This window comes from Spodoptera frugiperda, chromosome 16, assembly GCF_023101765.2.
Source record: "Spodoptera frugiperda isolate SF20-4 chromosome 16, AGI-APGP_CSIRO_Sfru_2.0, whole genome shotgun sequence".
Classification (NCBI taxonomy): Eukaryota; Metazoa; Arthropoda; class Insecta; order Lepidoptera; family Noctuidae; genus Spodoptera; species Spodoptera frugiperda.
Genome location: NC_064227.1, coordinates 4,716,508 through 4,739,582, shown reverse-complemented (window position 1 = coordinate 4,739,582; position 23,075 = coordinate 4,716,508). Strand labels below are relative to the sequence as shown.

The 23,075-nt window shown below is 36.4% G+C and overlaps 2 protein-coding genes across 2 annotated transcripts in view; one reads left to right on the top strand and one right to left on the bottom strand.

Annotated features, from left to right (window-relative positions):
- Nucleotides 1-7,279, top strand: part of LOC118280711 (plastin-2) — a 47,492-nt gene extending 40,213 nt beyond the window's left edge. The window contains exons 10-16 of the mRNA XM_050699575.1: nt 182-312; nt 841-988; nt 1,564-1,715; nt 1,989-2,090; nt 2,437-2,609; nt 5,736-5,795; nt 6,629-7,279. Coding sequence (XP_050555532.1) covers nt 182-312; nt 841-988; nt 1,564-1,715; nt 1,989-2,090; nt 2,437-2,609; nt 5,736-5,795; nt 6,629-6,809 — 947 coding nt within the window. The 3' untranslated portion in view covers nt 6,810-7,279. The remainder of the gene's footprint in view (nt 1-181; nt 313-840; nt 989-1,563; nt 1,716-1,988; nt 2,091-2,436; nt 2,610-5,735; nt 5,796-6,628) is intronic.
- Nucleotides 7,280-8,164: 885 nt separating this feature from the next.
- LOC118280734 (transmembrane and coiled-coil domains protein 2) overlaps nt 8,165-23,075 on the bottom strand; it is a 44,024-nt gene continuing 29,113 nt past the window's right edge. The window contains 9 exon segments of the mRNA XM_050699419.1: nt 8,165-11,189; nt 13,278-13,412; nt 14,102-14,231; nt 14,234-14,300; nt 17,827-17,934; nt 18,485-18,595; nt 19,063-19,189; nt 19,700-19,850; nt 21,474-21,497. Coding sequence (XP_050555376.1) covers nt 11,162-11,189; nt 13,278-13,412; nt 14,102-14,231; nt 14,234-14,300; nt 17,827-17,934; nt 18,485-18,595; nt 19,063-19,189; nt 19,700-19,850; nt 21,474-21,497 — 881 coding nt within the window. The 3' untranslated portion in view covers nt 8,165-11,161.

Genomic DNA, 23,075 nt, shown 5'->3' with positions numbered 1-23,075 from the left:
GCGGAGAAACCGCAAGCTAGAAGCTAGTATATATTAAATTCACTAACGGCAAAATCACCCCGTTTTACCGTTAGTATAGGGACAGTAGAAGGGTGAATAGATACTATGAAGAATTTCCCTGTACTTAATAACACACAATTATAAGTAACTGTGATTATAAGGTATTTGTGTTTGCCCGTAGCTTACCGCAACTGGATGAACTCGATGGGCGTAGCGCCGCACGTGAACTGGCTGTACTCGGACCTGACGGACGGGCTCGTCATCTTCCAGCTGTATGACATCATCAAGCCTGGCATAGTTAACTGGAAGAAGGTATAGCTTCTTTTGTTTTATTGAGTATAGAGCTTTTGGTTGTTGTGTTTCTTTATCCATTTGAATTTCGCGTAGTTTAACTTTGTGTAATGTCTCTTATTACATTTGGGTTAAAATTACGCTAGTTAATTAAGCAGGTTAACTTATATTAATTATTTTGTAAGTTAACTAAGCATTTTAACTTTTATTTGGGCTTGATTGAAGCGTGATATTTTATAGCCTATAGCCTTCCTCGATAAATGGACTATCCAACACAAAATTGATAATTCAATTGGAACCAGTAGTTCTGCAGATTTATTTTGTTGTTTAATGGACTTATTACTTTATTTTTGGGCATCCGTAATTATTTCATGTTTTATTCTTATTCTAATGTGTAAATACAGAAACAAAACATTGTTTGTTAATAAGTAAATGACTGTGACTATGATTATGATTACGACGTCGTATTCAAACAAATTTTAACTTTTTAATATTAGTATAGATTACTATACAAGGAACAGTTATAATCATATTTGCTTATACCTGCAGGTGCACCGCCAGTTCTCGAAGCTGCGTAAGTTCATGGAGCGGCTGGAGAACTGCAACTACGCCGTGGAGCTCGGCCGGCAGCTCGGGTTCTCGCTCGTCGGCATCGCGGGCGCCGACATCAACGAGGGGAATGCTACGCTTACACTCGGTACGCATCATTGTCTTTATATAACACAACGTCACGCCTTTATCCCCAAAGGGGTAGGCAGTGGTGCTCATTACAGCACGTAATGCCGCTATACAATGTACACCTAATTTTCACCAATTGTGTTATAAGTTCCATGTAAAAGGTAATATTTTCTTTATAATGTTATCAGAATAAGATCAGCAGAAAAATTACAAATAATAAATACTCTGCCAGTCAACAAAAAAATATACTTAATAGGTTCTAAACCTTTATAGGTATATAGGTTATAATTTTATTATAACTTTCTTGAGACATACTAAATTAATTATAACGTTATCGGCTTACTCGCATAACTGCTAACAGTTATGCTTGAAACTAGTCGAGTTCTTCATCAAGCAGTTACATGAGTAAGCCGATAACATAAGTATATTTTGATTGACGAATATATTTAGGTAGCCATTTTGAACGCCTGTTAAAATGTAGACATTTAACAAGATAAACCAAATCGAAATGAAACCACAACTAAAGCAACTGAAACAAAAACATAAAAATGTTTGCACTATACTTATATTACTTATGTGAGTATGTGGTTGCAGCCCTGATCTGGCAGTTGATGCGCGCGTACACGCTGTCGGTGCTGACCCGGCTGGCCAACACCGGGAACCCCATCATCGAGAAGGAGATCGTGCAGTGGGTCAACAACAAACTCGCCGGCGCCGGCAAGACCTCGTCCATTAGGAGCTTCCAGGTACAAACTACTTAATATTATTATAAATACGAAAGTTTGTGAGTTGTGTGTATGTTTGTTACTCAATCACGTCAAAACGACTGAAAGGATCGGGATGAAATTTGGAACAGGGATAGATTATGGTCTGGAATAACACATAGGATATTTTTTATCCCACGGGGACGCGGGCGAAGCCTCTGGCAGAAGCTAATAGCTCCATAAATTGAAACTTAAAATTATTGATTTTTTATATTCAAAAGTTTGGTTATAATAAATTTCGTGTTCTTATTCCAGGATGAGGTGTTGGCTGACGGTAAGGTGGTGATCGACCTGATCGACGCCATCAAGCCTGGCTCCATCAACTACGACCTCGTGCTGCCCGGAGGCAACGAGGAGGTAAGGCAGATTTTAATGTTTAATCATATTGAAACTTTGTTTTTGTGTATACAAGGAGACAGAGAGACTTGAATCAATAATAGTAAATGCAATTTGGTGTTCTCAGAGGAATAAAAGAAAATACGATTTTTTGCCAGCAGTTTTGCAGCAACACTTGATAAATGATATTTATTTTTGCAAATAGGTTACAATGTAAATCTTTTACACGTCAATCTCTTAAATAACTAGATGAGGCCGGCATTTCCTATCGGACTACTCTGAGAAGAAATGCCGAAACAAACTCAGAGGTACTTACTACTTAACTGGACTAAAATAAAACTCAACAAACTCCCTTCCGTGTCCACAGGAGAACCTAGCCAACGCGAAATACGCGATTTCAATGGCGCGTCGTTGCGGAGCGCGCGTATACGCGCTACCAGAGGACATTACGGAGAGGAAACCGAAGATGATCATGACAGTGTTCGCGTGCCTCATGGCGCTCGACTACATCCCCGCCATGGACGCGCCCGTCGCCAGCGCGTAAGGACACACGCAACTACTGTACACAGTCCGACATTGGATCTAAATCTATGTTTAAATACTAAATTGCCGATTTTAACGTCGAAAAATTACAATTTGATAGTTGATTGGCAAAGTAGATTTCAACCTATAGTTGTTATAATATTGTTTTCTGAAAATAGTGGTCAGATTTAAGCGTTTAATAATGATTTTTGTCGATGAAATACACTCAAAATGGAAAACAGATTTTCTTAAGCGAGATTTGTCTTAAATTTCTTTCCTTCTTTCTTCATAAATATATGAGATTTATATTTTAAAAAACAATCTTGCAATAAATCTGGAGTGAACATTTAGCTCATTATCATCCAATGTCTGACTGTAATCAGTAACTAATTAGTTTGTGATGTAAGCTTGGTACTGTGTCGTCTGGTCACGTCGACATGCCAATGTCGATTCTACCAGGTCTATTGAGGGTTCATATTTGTCTGTGTCATATTCGTGTCTGGTTTATGGGCGTCGTGGTTACAGAGAATTATAATAATGGAGGCCTAATGTCCACGGCGTAGCATTTGACGAATGCATGCAACCTGCAAATGACGATAGGTGACTTTGTATAAGGAATGAGTGGTATTAAGTTGTCGCTCTGTGGACTTCATAGTTTTTACTCAAGATGTAAACTGTCTTCTTGCAATCTTCAATGCGTGCGATCTACGTGGATATTAGGCCTAGCGGTTAAAGGAACCTCCGAGTTGAAAAGTTCCAAAGTATCGGCACAGTGCTTGTTGTAAAGTCACTCTGCGTCAAACCAAGACGCTATTTCATACAACTCTTGTATAAGTATATCTCAATAAGGAATATTTGTGACTAATAAGTGTAAGAGGCCCACTAAGCATTGGCGGTTTTTAACACTGTCTAAGTACGTGTAATTTTTAATGTTATCTACCCACCAACTGGTACAATTTGTTTTTTTGTAATAAGTCTGGGAGTACCACTTTTGTGCATAATTGTGGTGTATGGAATTCACATACAATATTTATGAATATTTGTCCCGACATTACTGTAACTTTCTCACCATACTTCATTGAAAGTCCAATCGCTATACCAAAGCGAACAGCATTTATTGAATCGACTGATTTTTAACATAACATTACATTCCAAATTATACACGTTTTGATTAAACAAGATGAGTCGAGTTTGTGTCACTAGTTAGGTGGGGCCGCGTCATTGTGGGCACTAAATATAAATAAATATATCATGCATAGGCAGTCGACATATACTATAATAGTTTATTTACAATATACACGCGAAGCTTGTTTTCCTCAATATACAGGGAGACGTAATTAATACATTTAGCAATAAAAACATACTTAGTGTCCACAATAAACGTTTCAAACAAAATAAATAATAATTTGTGTACGTGTCCTAAGCATTATGTTAAGTGTAACTTATTAAGTATAAACGGACTAGTGTCCGCTATTGAAATCAATTACGTAATATTTAATGACGTATTATTACAGAAAAATAACGATCATTTAAACGGCTTAAATGGTACTTATGAATGATTAGTATTATCTACACGATATGTCGATGTTTTTATACATTTTTACAACGAATCGTATTGAGTTGTAGTATGGGATGCCGGCTGTAATGTACTTGAGGTGTCATCGGGTACTTAACTCAGCCGAGAATTGATACGTTTTAGTAGAATAAGCATCGAATGATTTATTTGTCAGGCTTCCAAAATTATGTTGACGTTCTTATAAGAATGTATTATTTTATATTGTACCCAAACTCTGTGTTGGTTTGTTTGTCTACCGTTAAATTAGATATTTGATCGCTTATTATGTGTGGGAATTGGCAATAATTGTGTATGTGGAATTGTTTATGTGATAATCTTAATACGGAAGGCCATTACAGAAGTATATTCATAATAATATGTAGCTTTACACGTTACATTCCTCAAATGTCCTGCATTCCCCATCATTGGCATTTTAACACTAATTTCGTTCTCAATTTATTAGTTTTTAGTAAATGTATATTTTTTCTTATGTTATTTAAGTTATATTCTGTGAAATATTTTTGTAGCGTTTTATTAGAGTAGACATTCCCGAGGGATACAACGATATTTTACAATCATAATATTTTTTATTGTAAATTTTTATTTTGTTAGACGTTTTAAGGCTTTATTCAAGATTTTATTGATTACGTAATTTTTAGATTTTTATTTTGAAATCAAATAGAAGTTTTTTAATTTGTAACATGTAACGGAATCGAAGTATCTAATAAATTAATAACTATTATTACTACACTGTATTTAGTGATTGCTAGCTATTCAGTAATGTTAATATACAACAATGTGTAAGCCTAAAAATAAAACGGAATTGGTAAAACAGTTGAGCTGTTTAATTTCCTTATTCCCTGCATCCATTACCATCACACGCTTCATCCAGGGGGTGCTTGTCCTCGTCTTATGTGGCAAACAAAGGTTGGCAGCACAGCATATTATGCAATTAGCAGCGCAAGGCAAGTTTTATTAATTATCCCTTTATAAATACCTGAGACCTGGCTGTTAGGACGCACTGGGCGCTTATATACGGTGTGGAAACTATAATATTTGTACATTGTTGCAAACATAGTGATAGAATTTAATTTCAGTGGTGCTTGTAAGGTTGTAAATAAGCTAAAAGTTATTTATTATGATATCAGCTTACTCACGTAACTGTTTCGAGGAACTCGACTAGTTTCAAGCCCTGCTAGAGGCTCACATTCATGAGACACACCGCGGCGGCTACTGCAGTAGCGAGTAGCGTCGTGTGTCGCGGACTGCTGCTCATGAACATGAGCCTCTAGCTTGGCTAACTTAAGTTTCTCTTCAAACAGTTACGTGATTAAGCCGATAACATGGTAATTAATTTAGTGTGTCTCATGAAAGTTATACTTAAAGTGAAAAGAAATCTCTACGTCTATTGGGAATTACAATCATTTCTTTTATAACGAAAGACGAAAAAATCGAAACGAAAAATATCAATAATAGTCATAGTTATTGTTTCCACACTGTATACGCAGATTGCTTTGTCTATGTTATGAATTTGGGAGATTTATGTTTATTTTTGGGCGAAATATGAACATATGTAATACAATTTCCAGAAGTCCTTCTCAATTTGCCCGATCAGGCAATGGATTCAAATACGAAGCTGCGGATGAAGGGTATGTATGAGAAACACTAATGCATTACTAAATACATACTACAAAATAAGTTAATTTGCAATGTCACGCCTTTTATCCTCGAAAGGTAGGCAGAGGTGTACATTACGGCACGTAACGCCACTGTACAATGTACTTTTCACCATTTGTGTTATAAATCCCATGTAATAAGGGGTGAGCCTATTGCCCTATACCAGGCACATTTCCAGACTCCGTGCTATTACTGAGAAATTTTCGAAACGTAGAAAGTAAGTTTATAAATTTTACAAATAACTAAGTACAGTGGTTAACGACGTGACTCCTCTGGTGTTGCGGGTGCCGAAGGGCGGCGCTGATCCCTTACCATCAGGTGATTCGTCTGCTCGTGTGCCCCCTATTCCTTACGAAAACGATATAAACGAATCAATTTTAGTGTTAGTACTGAAATCTAGCTATATACGGTACCAAAAAAAACCAGAATGAAGAATTTCTATGAATCTAATTAGATGCGAATAAATAAACAAATACTTGAGATAATGCAATAAATACAAAATAATTACTACTTTTCAAAAAAAACAACATGTAAAATCTAACTCAAAAAATCACGGTTTACTCATGTGTATAATGGAGAAAAGCTCTACTAGTTTTGAGCGCCAACACACGTTCGAACCAGTAAGCTGCGCGACGTCACTGCATCTGCGCACGGTCATGTCATGATAGAGCGTTCCTCTGCGACTCAAAACTAAATAGTACAGCTTTTCTCCATTAATTTACGTGAGTAAACCATGTTTTTTATTTCATTTAGTATTTCTCACGATAGTTTTTACAAAAACATGTGAAAAACTAACATTTCACAGCTACGGAGTTGAAGAAGCCTACAACCCTGAAGACGCCGCGGAGGTAGAAATAGTGGAATCGGTAGAAGTATCCGAGGATCCCGCACCAGCTGATGAACTGTCTGAGAAGCCAGTACCTCCACCCAAACCAGAAATCCTGTCTGCTATACCTAAAAGTGCATCGGTTGTTGATGAACAATAAAATGTAAAGCACGTTAAGCTATTCTTTAGTTCGCTATTAGATTTTCCAACATTTTTTGTAAGAAGACTAGCAAACCAGGCGAACTCCGTTTCGCCACCAATGATAATCCCTGTTTCCCTTGACTTTTTCCTGAATTTTCTTTGCTATTGTGTTCTGGAGTTATAGCGTCAGGAAAGAAAACCTTATTTTTATATAATAGATTACCAGGATTGTTTCTCGAGTCTACAGTACCCTTAGTACGAGTGATTGGCCGGCTCGAATAAACCAACCCATCAGAGCGCCGAACGCGTTCTCGTTTCGATTACATTAGACGTAAAGCAAACTCGTACTAAGGATACTGTATTTGTTACCCTATTACTAACACTATCAGACAAGAATTAATATTAAGATTACTTGCTAAGCCCATGTTTACTATTTTCATATTATATTTTTATATTGGTTTGTTTTATAATTAAAAGCTTTTAATATAATGTGATTTTTACTTACCCTTTCTTATGTACTATATCAGACTTACCCTTTTATTCTGTACACCTAGTAATTACATCATATCAACTACAAGACATCAACTGCTGAATAATAGGCAGAGACCTACATATTCTAGGTACATGATTATTATCATTCAGCACAGCCAAGATAACTTTTAGCTTTTCAGGGAGATGCACCTGCATCTAATCTAATAAATAAAATAAGTCTAGCAAGCACCTCTCCTTTTCAAAAATTATTGTAATTTGGACCCGTGGTCCAGCTGTTTAAGTCTTGCATATATCGATACTCATATTGCAAGTTTGAATATGTTTGGAGGTTTTAAGCTCACCCCCACCCAGTTCATCAATTAGAAACTATGTGTTTACAGGTGGACTCCTGTGTCAGGGAGTGTGGGGGGTTCGAAAAGTCGGTCATTTTTTAGCTCAGGGGCCGTATTATGAACTCTTATTTCCAGTCAGTTTACACCGTGAAATGAATTGCCCGGCTAATTCGTATTATGAACACAATTGCCAGCCAGTCAGTGGTCACGTGACAATACAAACCGATTTCTGCACGACTTTTAGTAGTTGGCTGGCTGGCGTTTACGCGTATTATGATTATTATGACCTCGTGTTCTGAAAAGGGTTTCTGAGCCCAAAAACATATCTCAATAACTATGTATTGCCTTTTTTAAGGTAACGTAACATAAGCGCACCCATGATTATAATATGATCATTTTGAACTATTAAAAATAGTCTTTTGGTATTTGCAACAGGTTGAATACCTGTTGCGAAATGTCAGAAAAACTAAAATAAAATAGTTTCCTAGAATTTCATTCAAGCTTCTCAGTCATGACGTCATAAGGGTAGCATAAGAAATAAAACGAAACATTGAATAAAATTGTGATGATTTAATTCAATCCATAGCCGGCAACAGAAATTAATACTTTTACATATTTCAACATACATACTCGGAGTGATCACCAAAACAAATGGTAGAAAAATACAACTCCGGTTCATTTGGACTGTCATACAATATATTGGTGTCATATCTAAGGCATGGCATATATAAACATAATATATAATGACATACAACTGAAATCATTCCCTATTCAACATACAATTCAATATTCAACAATTTTGGTTATATCACTATATAACATAGCAAATTTTGAATAAAACTATTTACAATGTACATTGAAATTAATGTTTTTGTTCACTATACTGGGAAATTAACTAATAATCCTAAAGTTGTTATCGTAGGCTAGTCAGGAAACCTGGATTAATTTAGGATCTAAACTATGATAGTAAATATTAAAGCTACATTATTAATTTAAAGGTGGGAATCGATCAGTATTATTATAAGAGAATTTACTAGAAATAGGAGATTTGAGCTTATAGTATTTTATTGCCAGATATTTGCGGTTCCCTGACTTCACCAGAATGCCTAGTGCGAGTTAGTTTTACGTGAACGCAATGGATACGTTTATGACGTTTAGTCAGCTCCAAGTTAACCAATCAGAGGCTTAGAATGAGTTTGTTTTATGTTTAAAGTAATCGAAACGAGTGCGTTCGGCGTCTGATTGGCTGGATTGAGTAAACCAACCAATAAGACCACCGACAGCGCTATCGTTTCGATTAAGTACTTTAAACATAAAGCAGACTCATACTGAGGGCTAAACGCGGTAACGTTAACGTAAAAATAATTCGCACTCAGCACTCAAGATTCACAATGTAATTAATTTGGAATGTTCTCATTAAAATACGAAGGTATTACGAGATATGCGACCAACATTTAAGAAATTGGTTTGGAACCATAAATATGTACTATTACGACTCTAGCCAACACTATTCCCAAGCTGTAGACAAATACTATTTTATTAATCCATATTTATTATTGCTTAACATGTATTCTCGTAAAAAACTTGAATTGTAATACAATAAGCATTCTTCATGCGTCGATAAGGCAAATTTAAAATTAATTTACAGTTTATTATTTATACTAAAAAATAAACTAGCGAACATTTTGACAATCATAAATAATTTAATTCATCAATAAATAACGTCATTTTCATTAAAAAAAGAAACTAATAAAGTACGAATTGATTAGTTTAATTGTTGTAATGTAAAATAAATAGTTAATGATCCATACTTCAACGTAGTCTTTAGCGAATATTTGACTAAATTCAATATAAAAAATAATGAATATATTTAGAACCAATGCCGCAACGTATAATAAACATTGTGATGGCAACCCCCCTTCCCCCATTTAACTACGAATTTGTACAAACGCAATCAAGCATTTCCTCCACCTAACAGATTCGAGATTTTTAAACCTTTCAGACTTTTAAGTGAAACACATCGAGTTTGCCAAACTATGAAAACGTTGATAGACTTTCAATAAGACTAACTAACTGACCCTTATTACAAAGGCATAAACAACACAATAGCTTGGCAAACACGATGCTGTTTGACTGTACATAAAAGAACTGAGTGTTGTGAGCAATTAACTATAGCATGCCGTACGGCGCGGCGTACGTAACGCAAGAATAAATCATCAATATCTTAGGGCCCAGCCCGTTTGTTTGTTCATGTAAAATCACTAATTAAACTAAGGTTTTCGCACACATCCCTAGATACGACATATACGTTTTTAATAATCATATAATTATGGATTGAAAAATGAAAAACAAGTTCTTTTCTGAGAAATCATCTCTACTATCATCAGATGAAGATTTCTCCTAGTGTTACATTTCTAACACACTCAGAGACAATTAATGATTACTTAAACTATTCTTTAGTAACGATTTTGTATCGAAAATAATTGCTAAGGTTAAGTAATCATTAAATGACTCTGAATACGGCGATAGGTACCAAAAACGTCTAGAACTCTATAAATATCTAGAATTGTGTGCGCTCACCTCAGTATACACTTAAATAATAATAATAAAGAAATATCACTGTAATAAGTATACTTAACCACGGCGCTGCGCAGGAGTTGATCAATGTTACAAACAATATTCTACGTTAATAGAGAGCCTACTAACATTGAGTAAGTATTTGCTTAATAATGAACTATTATCATTTAGGAGGTAAGCAGAGTTCTATATATTAAATGTAACATCCACTTTTCACTATGTATGTTATAAGTCCCATATACAGGGTGTATTTGTTACATTACACCCGGACATTTCTGGTTTTTTTTTATATTGAAAATAATTTCTTTTTGAACATCAGTTATTAAGCATTAAAAATGTATTATCGATCAACTCCCGTCACCGCGCAATAAGTATTAACTGCTCACTGCTTAGTTAATCTAACCCTTCTTAATAATCTCATAAAAAATAACCTTAATATAGTCAATTGACTATAAATGAGTATATTTTAATAACTATTTGAGACATACTAAATTAATTAAAAGAAACTGTTTACTCACATGCAGTTATTGAGACAAGCTCTACTAGTTTCAAGTCAAAACGGGACTCTTATTCATGAGCAGCGTGCGCAGACGCAGCGACGTTCTCAGTAATGGGGCCTACCGTATTTTTTCTCAACAAATGGCGCTAGTGTACACGTCTCGTTCTTCGTCCAATAAGGAACTGGGTAAGTGTCACACCATTGGACGTTCAATATCTGACAGCTGCTGTGATTGGACAAAAAAATAAACTCTTGCGCAACCTGATGAGAACAAAAACAGTAGCTCCCATTCCATGTGAGTAAATTAGTTATTTCCAATTAATTTAGTATGTTTTAATTATTTAGTTATATGTGTTGTTAGTTTAACTGAGCAGTAGTTACCTCGGTAGGCGTACATAGTATAACGCGGTCTCCCTGGACAAAATTGCAATATCACCTAAATTTCCACTAGCGTTGTTGATTCGGACAAAATCAACCACATAACGACTTGCATTCATACCTGCGTTGGACAAAAAGAAAAGAAAAAATTAAACAAAAAAAAATAATAAAAAAAAAGTTATAAGTATTAGTTAATTGAGTATTGCAATTACGTCCGTGTCTACATAATATAAAAAGTACAAAATAATATTATATTAGATTAGTTTTTATTGCTTGCAACACAATTATTTGTTTTTTATTAGTATTTATAAAATGTTACACATATTCGTATCTGTTATACATAATATTATATTGATATGATTTTAGCATCCTTTAGACTGGTGCAGGTATTTTGGTAAAATATTGAAACAAGTTTTTATACTGACATGGTCACTATCAATATCATTAGAACTTGAGACGGGATATTTACCGTGTTTATTAATTTCTATGAGTTTACGATATTTCGACACTGAAACAAGCGCCATGATTACGAACTTTTTTATTTTATTAATTCATCTGTGATCTACTTATAGCGCTATATAAGTATTATTCAATAATCAACAAAAATATCATTATCTTTGACCAAAAAGAACCTCTTTATATTTCACTTTAAGCTAGAAAGTCCCCTTTATTTCACCTGTACCTTTAGTACGAGTTAGCTTTACGTATAACGAGATCGAAACATAATCGCGTTCGGCGCTCTGATTGGCCCGGCTTATATAAACCAACCAATCAAAGCTACGAACGCGCTCTCGTTTCGTTTTCGATCAACGCAAAGCAAACTCGTACTAAGGGTACTGGGTATTTTGTGCTACATAATTTCATTAGCAAAATAAATGTTTATATTTAACTCTGTCCGCCCGTCTAAAAGATGCTCTCGTCTATACATATAAATACACGATATAGTACATAACAAAGCTTATATATTTATGTATATAATTAATATTGTGAAGACTACAGTACAATAGCTTGTTTTAAAATAATAGAAAAACTTTCTATTGAATCATTTATCTACTTATTTTCTTTATATATTTATTTACACTGGTCTTTTGGACATAGGAAAATTATTTAAATTAATATTGTATGCTACTAATAATAGTGATTGCCTATTTGTAAATTATTGTCGATAGTATTTAAAATAAATCATGACTTTAGTGATGTTTGTTTGCATTATCGATAAGCTAGAGTTGGGATATAAATTATCGATATTATTTTTGCATTGTTTTTAGAGTTATAATCACGTAACAGTAGTTTTTTTAAGGGAAAGAATTACAAAAATGTTTCCTAATTTTTCTTATGTCCAAAAAGCCAGTGTTGATCTAATATTTCGTCTATATATTATATAATAATAATATAATCAATTAGAATTATTATCTAGATAATGCTCAACGTTTATTCTATTCTGGACCGGCACATACGTAACCTTTGTTTCATCACTTCCCTACACACTGGGTTCCAGGTTCGATAAATTTGCTTTTATATTACGTCTCTTTGGTAAATAATACTGATTTTTGGGGGGAAAGATTTTTTTAGATATTGCATTAAGGTGAACGCACACTTATCTGAGCCGAACGAATCGAAGACAAGGTGGTCTCGCACAATATCAAGAATAGACCGCATTGAAGAAATAATTTCTATTTGCTTTATGCCTGTCGCATTGTTTCTCACTCTGTCCTACGCAATTGATAGAATGCGAGCGCATCGGTCGAGTCGACCGTACAAACCGCACTGAATCATATGACGTCATTCAAATTCGTCTAGGATTTCTGGGCTTCTTTCAGATTCGGACAATTCGATAGAGGTTTCATGACATTTCATATACAGAATTCTATAATTCGTTTCGTTTGACTCGTTCAGCTCGGATAAGTTAGCATTCAACCTTAGAGAGTGCAAAGTTTAATTTATTGATAGGTAAATTAATTTGGTTCTAAAATTACAATTCTCTTTAACTAACAATATCAATATTTAACTGAACAGACAGAGACAACAGATGGTTCACAGAAACAACATTATCTGTTTTAATAGCTATTCAGAACCTATTACATTGAAAATTTTACTTAAAAAAACATGTATAACCCCCATTCCCCCTGAACCCCCTTCCCCCTCGTGTGGTAAATATAGCAGTGTTGTAACGTAATAAACATAGGTGTATGCGTGGTGTGTCCATTACCTGTCGGTGTGTTTGTCCAGCAGGTACTCCTTGAGGCGCCGCAGTAGATGCTCCGAGAGCTGCGTCACCTCCGGCCATTGCTTCAGCACCATCACGCCCAGCATCACTGCTAGACTTGTTGTTAGGACGCGGACTCTGGGAATGTGGGTTATAGGGATTAATCAAGTGTTTTTATGTTAGAAGATCGATGATTCGATGACAGACGGTTCGGAATTGGTTCGGAATAGTGAAAGGAAATGGATGCAAGAATGAAGAGTATATCGGATATATGTACACAATTATTAAGAAGTACTTATGACATACTTCACGTGATATGGAATTTTTAATTAACAAACTACAATATACACCGAGCGATTTTAGCACCAAATTTATATTTAGCATGGCATTTAGAACAGATTGTACTGTTCGAATATTTATGTGATAAATCTTTAAAACTAGAAAAATAATATCTATAATTTTAATTCTTAAGTTAGTATAATATCTATGATTTTAGTTTAAGTTAAACTGTTATAAATAATTTTAATGTAAAGTCCTTTCTACATAATGTGTTTGTATTATCTTTTGCTGTGCCCGACAGGGTCCACAATTGTTACCTACCAAATGTTTACCACCTAAGCTTACATTGTGGAATGCAATAAAGTATTTTGAGTTTGAGTTTGAGTTCATTGTTGCATTAGATCACAAAGACAATTCGGTTAAGATAACTTTTTACATCGATCGATAATAGTTATAAACTTGACTCAACAAATATTTGCCAATAATATTTGCCCTACAAATATTTAGTGTCAGTATTATTTAATTTAAAGTTTAAAATAAATGCTCACCTAGTCCTTAAGAACGGCATAGCGACCCCAGCAATGGTAGCAACAAGCAGCAAGGCGAGCTGCAGCAGCGTCAGCGCCACGTTGAGCAGCTTGACCAGCAGTAGCCGCGGCGGCAGCGCGCCCCCGCCGCGTCGCCCGCGCCGCCCGCCCCGCCCGCGCCCCCGCCGCCGCCCGCCATCCATTGCTCTAGCTTGCTGATCTGGAAGGGGATAGGTGTTGATTTAGATTGTTGTTGTATATAAATACACCCTGTAATTATTCAGGGTATAACACAGGGTGTGTTATACAGTTACGTGGGTAACCCTGTAAATATACAGGTTGCGTCTTTTTGTTTCTTTTGATGAAAACAGTAGTTTTTTCAAAAGGGGATGACGTTAAAATATTTAATCATTGAAATTATAACAAGTTGTTATAACATTGTTACCAGTGACTTTGGAACTAAAAACAGTTCCATTTCGATGTTTCAAAAATGCCAAAAGTATGTATGTATATTAATTGCAATATTATTATGTATGTACAAACTTTGAAACAATAGTGGCTTTTTAATGTGATTGTAATGTCAACGCAACTTAAACTTAAATGTCACGGCAATAGCACTCACTTTAGTCTGACAGAGGTCGAGCGCTTCGTGTATGTCTCGTATCCGCTCCTCGCTCTGGTACTGTACCTTCTCCTCCACGTCCGTTAAAGTAATTGTAATGTCAATGCAACTTAAACTTAAATGTCACGGCAATAGCACTCACTTTAGTCTGACAGAGGTCGAGCGCTTCGTGTATGTCTCGTATCCGCTCCTCGCTCTGGTACTGTACCTTCTCCTCCACGTCCGTTAAAGTAATTGTAATGTCAATGCAACTTAAACTTAAATGTCACGGCAATAGCACTCACTTTAGTCTGACAGAGGTCGAGCGCTTCGTGTATGTCTCGTATCCGCTCCTCGCTCTGGTACTGTACCTTCTCCTCCACGTCCGTTAAAGTAATTGTAATGTCAATGCAACTTAAACTTAAATGTCACGGCAATAGCACTCACTTTAGTCTGACAGAGGTCGAGCGCTTCGTGTATGTCTCGTATCCGCTCCTCGCTCTGGTACTGTACCTTCTCCTCCACGTCCGTTAAAGTAATTGTAATGTCAATGCAATATAAACTTAAATGTCACGGCAATAGCACTCACTTTAGTCTGACAGAGGTCGAGCGCTTCGTGTATGTCTCGTATCCGCTCCTCGCTCTGGTACTGTACCTTCTCCTCCACGTCCGTTAAAGTAATTGTAATGTCAATGCAACTTAAACTTAAATGTCACGGCAATAGCACTCACTTTAGTCTGACAGAGGTCGAGCGCTTCGTGTATGTCTCGTATCCGCTCCTCGCTCTGGTACTGTACCTTCTCCTCCACGTCCGTTAAAGTAATTGTAATGTCAATGCAACTTAAACTTAAATGTCACGGCAATAGCACTCACTTTAGTCTGACAGAGGTCGAGCGCTTCGTGTATGTCTCGTATCCGCTCCTCGCTCTGGTACTGTACCTTCTCCTCCACGTCCGTTAAAGTAATTGTAATGTCAATGCAACTTAAACTTAAATGTCACGGCAATAGCACTCACTTTAGTCTGACAGAGGTCGAGCGCTTCGTGTATGTCTCGTATCCGCTCCTCGCTCTGGTACTGTACCTTCTCCTCCACGTCCGTTAAAGTAATTGTAATGTCAATGCAACTTAAACTTAAATGTCACGGCAATAGCACTCACTTTAGTCTGACAGAGGTCGAGCGCTTCGTGTATGTCTCGTATCCGCTCCTCGCTCTGGTACTGTACCTTCTCCTCCACGTCCGTTAAAGTAATTGTAATGTCAATGCAACTTAAACTTAAATGTCACGGCAATAGCACTCACTTTAGTCTGACAGAGGTCGAGCGCTTCGTGTATGTCTCGTATCCGCTCCTCGCTCTGGTACTGTACCTTCTCCTCCACGTCCGTTAAAGTAATTGTAATGTCAATGCAACTTAAACTTAAATGTCACGGCAATAGCACTCACTTTAGTCTGACAGAGGTCGAGCGCTTCGTGTATGTCTCGTATCCGCTCCTCGCTCTGGTACTGTACCTTCTCCTCCACGTCCGTTAAAGTAATTGTAATGTCAATGCAACTTAAACTTAAATGTCACGGCAATAGCACTCACTTTAGTCTGACAGAGGTCGAGCGCTTCGTGTATGTCTCGTATCCGCTCCTCGCTCTGGTACTGTACCTTCTCCTCCACGTCCGTTAAAGTAATTGTAATGTCAATGCAACTTAAACTTAAATGTCACGGCAATAGCACTCACTTTAGTCTGACAGAGGTCGAGCGCTTCGTGTATGTCTCGTATCCGCTCCTCGCTCTGGTACTGTACCTTCTCCTCCACGTCCGTTAAAGTAATTGTAATGTCAATGCAACTTAAACTTAAATGTCACGGCAATAGCACTCACTTTAGTCTGACAGAGGTCGAGCGCTTCGTGTATGTCTCGTATCCGCTCCTCGCTCTGGTACTGTACCTTCTCCTCCACGTCCGTTAAAGTAATTGTAATGTCAATGCAACTTAAACTTAAATGTCACGGCAATAGCACTCACTTTAGTCTGACAGAGGTCGAGCGCTTCGTGTATGTCTCGTATCCGCTCCTCGCTCTGGTACTGTACCTTCTCCTCCACGTCCGTTAAAGTAATTGTAATGTCAATGCAACTTAAACTTAAATGTCACGGCAATAGCACTCACTTTAGTCTGACAGAGGTCGAGCGCTTCGTGTATGTCTCGTATCCGCTCCTCGCTCTGGTACTGTACCTTCTCCTCCACGTCCGTTAAAGTAATTGTAATGTCAATGCAACTTAAACTTAAATGTCACGGCAATAGCACTCACTTTAGTCTGACAGAGGTCGAGCGCTTCGTGTATGTCTCGTATCCGCTCCTCGCTCTGGTACTGTACCTTCTCCTCCACGTCCGTTAAAGTAATTGTAATGTCAATGCAACTTAAACTTAAATGTCACGGCAATAGCACTCACTTTAGTCTGACAGAGGTCGAGCGCTTCGTGTATGTCTCGTATCCGCTCCTCGCTCTGGTACTGTACCTTCTCCTCCACGTCCGTTAAAGTAATTGTAATGTCAATGCAACTTAAACTTAAATGTCACGGCAATAGCACTCACTTTAGTCTGACAGAGGTCGAGCGCTTCGTGTATGTCTCGTATCCGCTCCTCGCTCTGGTACTGTACCTTCTCCTCCACGTCCGTTAAAGTAATTGTAATGTCAATGCAACTTAAACTTAAATGTCACGGCAATAGCACTCACTTTAGTCTGACAGAGGTCGAGCGCTTCGTGTATGTCTCGTATCCGCTCCTCGCTCTGGTACTGTACCTTCTCCTCCACGTCCGTTAAAGTAATTGTAATGTCAATGCAACTTAAACTTAAATGTCACGGCAATAGCACTCACTTTAGTCTGACAGAGGTCGAGCGCTTCGTGTATGTCTCGTATCCGCTCCTCGCTCTGGTACTGTACCTTCTCCTCCACGTCCGTTAAAGTAATTGTAATGTCAATGCAACTTAAACTTAAATGTCACGGCAATAGCACTCACTTTAGTCTGACAGAGGTCGAGCGCTTCGTGTATGTCTCGTATCCGCTCCTCGCTCTGGTACTGTACCTTCTCCTCCACGTCCGTTAAAGTAATTGTAATGTCAATGCAACTTAAACTTAAATGTCACGGCAATAGCACTCACTTTAGTCTGACAGAGGTCGAGCGCTTCGTGTATGTCTCGTATCCGCTCCTCGCTCTGGTACTGTACCTTCTCCTCCACGTCCGTTAAAGCTTGCTTAAGGTTCTCCACCTATAAACGAAATATGGGCAACATTATCAATAAATGCATAAACTTATAACATATCTGTTATCGATAGATTTAAAGAAACCCTACATGAAGCATCATTCTAGCTTTTTTTAACGCCCGAATACTGATATGCTACTCAATTATAAGTTATACTTAAATATTTTGCTATATCGGTTTTTATAAAGAATTTTACTTTACTAATTATAGTTATACTTAAATATAACTATACTGTCATTTTATAGAAAATCATCCAATGACTTTTCCTGCTTTGGGCAAGGCGAGAGGGAGTATAGACTGACTTAAAAACAGCCCGTTTCTACTGGCTATCGAAACAAGTGCGGGTTCGGCGCTCTGATTTGTTGGTTTATTAGAGCCAGCCAATCAGAGCGCCGAACACGCTCTCGTTTAGGTTAATTTAAACTTAAAGCAAACTGTACTAAGGGTACGGTTTCTGGAAATACTATGTAAACAATCAAAATATCCAGCAGAAGACCAAATTCGACACTAGCGCCACTGCTAACGTAAAACACAACTACATACAAGTGTATATTACCTCATTTTGGTGTAGTTCAGTGAGATCATTGATTTGTTCCTCCAGCCGCTCAGTCTTGAAGCGCTCCTCCTGTAGTGCGGCCGACAGGAACGATACCTCTTGGGACAGGTTCTGTGCAATGGAGACCATATTTGAAATACAATACAAGTTGGATATCGCCTATCTGACTGGGGCTAATGTGGTTACTGCGGAGGTATTGAACTTTCTCTAGCAGAGGCAAATGTATAGCTTATAGGCTGAGATCAGCATTATATTTGGTAAAAAATTAACAAGCGTTTGGGTACTGCGCCATTTACATACAATAGATTTTTTCGGGCTGAGATTTAGATTTCAGCCATGATCGCCCCACTGCAAGGCTTAATATAAATGTGACAAAAATATTTACTTGGTACACCTTTGGTCAATAAGACCCGGAAATAAAAACAAATTTCATTCCAAAAAATCTATAGTAAAGTGAAAGTAGTTAATAGTGTAAATAATAAAAAAAATATTAATCACTAATACTTTACTGCTTCTAACACATGTAAATTATATTGTCTGAAGGTCTAAAAAAAAATAAAACAAGTCGTAATTACCACCTTCAATGCGTCTATCTTCTCGGATAGCCGCTCGTAGTCTTCCCGGCGCTCGCGCAGCTCGTTCAGTATGGGTTTCAGGGTAAACGTCGGCTCCGATATGTTATTCGAACCGGTCTGTGCTGGGTACCTGAACGAATAAAGATAAAATAATGTTATTTATAGTAAAAAAAAAGTCAGCAGACAGTCAATTTTGAATTTGTTTTTTTAGCTTGAAACTAATCAAGTTCATCGTCAAATAGTTAATTCAAGCCGAAAAACATAATAATTCTCGTCACGCCTTTTATCTCCGAGGGGGAAGGCAGAGGTGCACATTATGGCACGTAATGCCACTGTACAATATACACCCACTCTTCACAAGTTAGGTTATAAGTCCCATGTAATAGTAGGTGAGCCCATTGCCATATACTGGGCACAATTCCAGACTCCGTGCTATTACTAAGAAATTTTCGAAAAACCGAAAAAAGCCCAGTAATACTTCGCCCGCCTCAGGAATCGAACCCGACACCCTTGCCCGGCACTCGAACTTACAACCACTCGACCAACGAGCAGTCCTACTCACCTAGTCTCAAACCTACTAGGGTTGTTGCTGTAAAATTTAATTGTTTTGATAAATATAAATAAGTTTAGCAACACTTACGGCGCTCCTTCACTAGTAACAGAAGAACTGGGCGATGCTTCGGGCGAGAACTTGGGCGCCGGTGACGTAGCGGCGCGGGGCAACGTGGAGCCCCTCGGTGCGGCGGCTTCACCGGCCTCGGACGCGCGGGACCCTTCAGACGACGCGTTCGCTACCACGTTGTAGATATACTCAATACATGGCGGATACTTTTGTGTTTAAGGTACGGTATTTTTCAAATGAGAAGTGGTTTGAAAATCAATGTGCTGTTGAAATAATCTAAAGCTATGCTTATGGGCGATAAGTTAAGGTTATTGGACCGTTTAAAAAGTTTTCCCAAGTTAGCGTTAGGAATTAGCGCCGAGTCTTAACCAGATTTAACTGAAAGTCTACTATATTTTATATAGTGACTTTCGCCGGTTTTATCTGTCCTCCAGAGACCGCTAAGGGTGATTCTTATGAGACCCTTTGTCAGTATTTTAAGCTATGAAAAGAAATTATGCGATTCGTTCGACTACACTGTTACCACCATACAATTTTAGATTGTTTCTAGTTTCTAGTCAATTGATTTTGCAATCATTTCTCATTGTAAAATATGTACCGAAACATAAAAAACAAAATAAATTAATGTAGGGAGTGTGTATACAGTGGGTTTTGAAAATAAATGAGTAGAAAAAGTGAGATAGTGCTTAATTCATAGCGAAGAAGAGAGAAAGAAGTATATAAATGCTGAAATAGAAATATTTCATATGAATATGAGTCTCGAGCATAGCTTGAAACAAGTAGAGTTCCTTGTCAAACAGTTACGTGTGTAAGCCCATAACCATGATAATTATTTCATATATTTTTAGATTAATTATAATAGATTTGTGATACTCATATCAATAGATAAAACAGCCGAAAAAGGCGAAAGAAATAGAATGAATTTCAAAGTTATTATTTACAAAAATTGAATAAGGGTTTTTTTACACAAATAATAAAAAATTGGTAATAAATAGAGAATTTCAAAATAAACAAATCTGAAAATTACAGCCTACATATTTAACAGTAACTATATTCTACTTATTATAAAATTTTAGTAGTAAAAATTCAAATGCACGTTATTAAATTGCAAACCGAAAATAAGTCAGAATTTTTGTAAAAATAAAACCAGTGCTTATGCCAATCATTGTGAAAAGCGTCTGTACTTTGCATTTTCAGTGAAATTAGAAGCAAATTGCGAATTCAAAAACAATAAATTTCAGTTTAAAATTTGAAATGAATATTTTCTTTATAAACTTCTGGCAAGCTGTATTTCATAATTAAAATAAAACTTTACAGTATTAATGTACCCTATACATATTTTATTGACAAAAAGGTTGCTAATCCACTTTTAACTACTAACGATTCCTATTTCTATGGATCATCATTAAATAAATACTATAAAATGTCATATAATTCAACATCCACAATCCACATACACAAGTGTGGTACAGTGTTGTGAGTGCATTGACAAACACAAATTACACAAACACAGCACAATCAGACAACATTTAATGAATCAAACAAAAAAATATTCAGTGGGAATCGAACCCGCAACACTTTGCACAAATAGCCTGTTACAGCCACTGCGCCAACAGGCTAGGTAAATGTGACAGACATCACAGATTGTGTAAAGGTGCACAATTGTACCTATTTAATGTATTAGTGGAATAGCAACCATACATAAAACCTAGCAAATACAAGTCATAGTATATTTCTTATATACTCGTCACCTTATATACATAATGTATTGTATATAAAAACGTTTATTTACCTCTTAGTTCCGCGTGAGGAGGCGCTGGCGTGCAAAAGGACATCGCATGATAAGCAACACAAATTGACACTTGTTTATTTGCACCGAGTAATTGTTATATGGAGTGCTAATGTGATTTACTTATTCATTACTTTACTAGTATGACAAGAATGTGGTAAAGCAAGAACTATGGTTATGATACTGGTGTAAACTAATATAACAGTAAAAATTGTTTGTTACTTTAACAAATGTATTTAAATAAACTTACACCAAAACATTGTTTTGTGTTATTTTAGTCACAATTTTAAGTTACTTATACCTATTTACACCTTTAGTTCTCACTTCAAATAATATTATAATTATCACACAATAGTCAATGACGATATATGCAAATTAGTTCGTGCATATACCGACGTCACATTAGCACTCCATTATGTTACTACTCTGTGTTCGCTAAATGACAAGCAGGGTTCTCAGCAATTACTAGAGTTAGATGGGTGAGTCTAGGTGCCCTAGGTTATGTGTGGTCTGTGTCACTAGGTATTTAAGTACCTGTTTTTATCTAGTGCCTAGTGCTATGTTGGGAGTTTTTGTTCATTCTTGTATGTATGTTATAAACACGATAAAAATACTAGCTGTTTTACTTATGAATGTTTCAAAGATTGGACCAAAAATACTAGCAGTATTAACCTATTATATGTACTAGGAACCTAGATGATAGATAAGGGGAATGACTTTAAAAATCACATAAAAGTAACAACGTAAGATTATAAAATGTTTCCATAAATCACTACAAACTTAAACACGAGATTTCTTCACATTTCAATAGACTTAAATATAGATGAAAATTATCTTTAATAACTGAATATTATTAAATATATAATGAGTCATAATACGACGGTATTAAGGTATATATTATATTATAAATATTTACATTTCTTTCGGCACCGTTTACACTTATTGAAGAGCATTGCATCACGACCGTAGCGCACTGTGGTTCACTAAACACTGACTGTGTTTTGCAGATTACATATCTATACTAATATTATAAATGTCAGAGAGTATGTCTGTTTGTTCGTCCGTCTTTTATGGTAAAATAGAGCAATGAATTGACGTGATTTTTTAAGGTGAGGTAGTTAAAGGGATAAAGAGTGACATAGGCTATTTATTGTCTCTTTTTAATCCCCTACTTCCCTAAAATAGGGGGTGGAAGTTTATATAGAGCTTTTCGCAATTTTGAAGATAGAAAACTTAAAATTGTTATGCGAATTTTTTGTAACGAAAAAGATCTGGATAATTTATTTTTGCTTTTGACAACATTAAACGAGCGCGAACATAGTCGCGAGCGCAAGCTAGTATGATTTAAAGATAGATCGCTGTCTAGATATACATGATAAGTGCTATATCAGGTGCTTAGGTATATGTATATTAGTCATACGACTATGTAGATTATATGTTGCGTACTTGTATTCATAATTTTTTGGTGAATGAGTGGATTAGAACAAATATCTGAGTCATATTCTTGTGATAGTAAAGTTTATTTTTCTAATGTTCTGTTAGTTTGATTTTAATTCATTCACGTGCGGCGATAAGATATTTATAATTTGTTTTATTGATTGATAG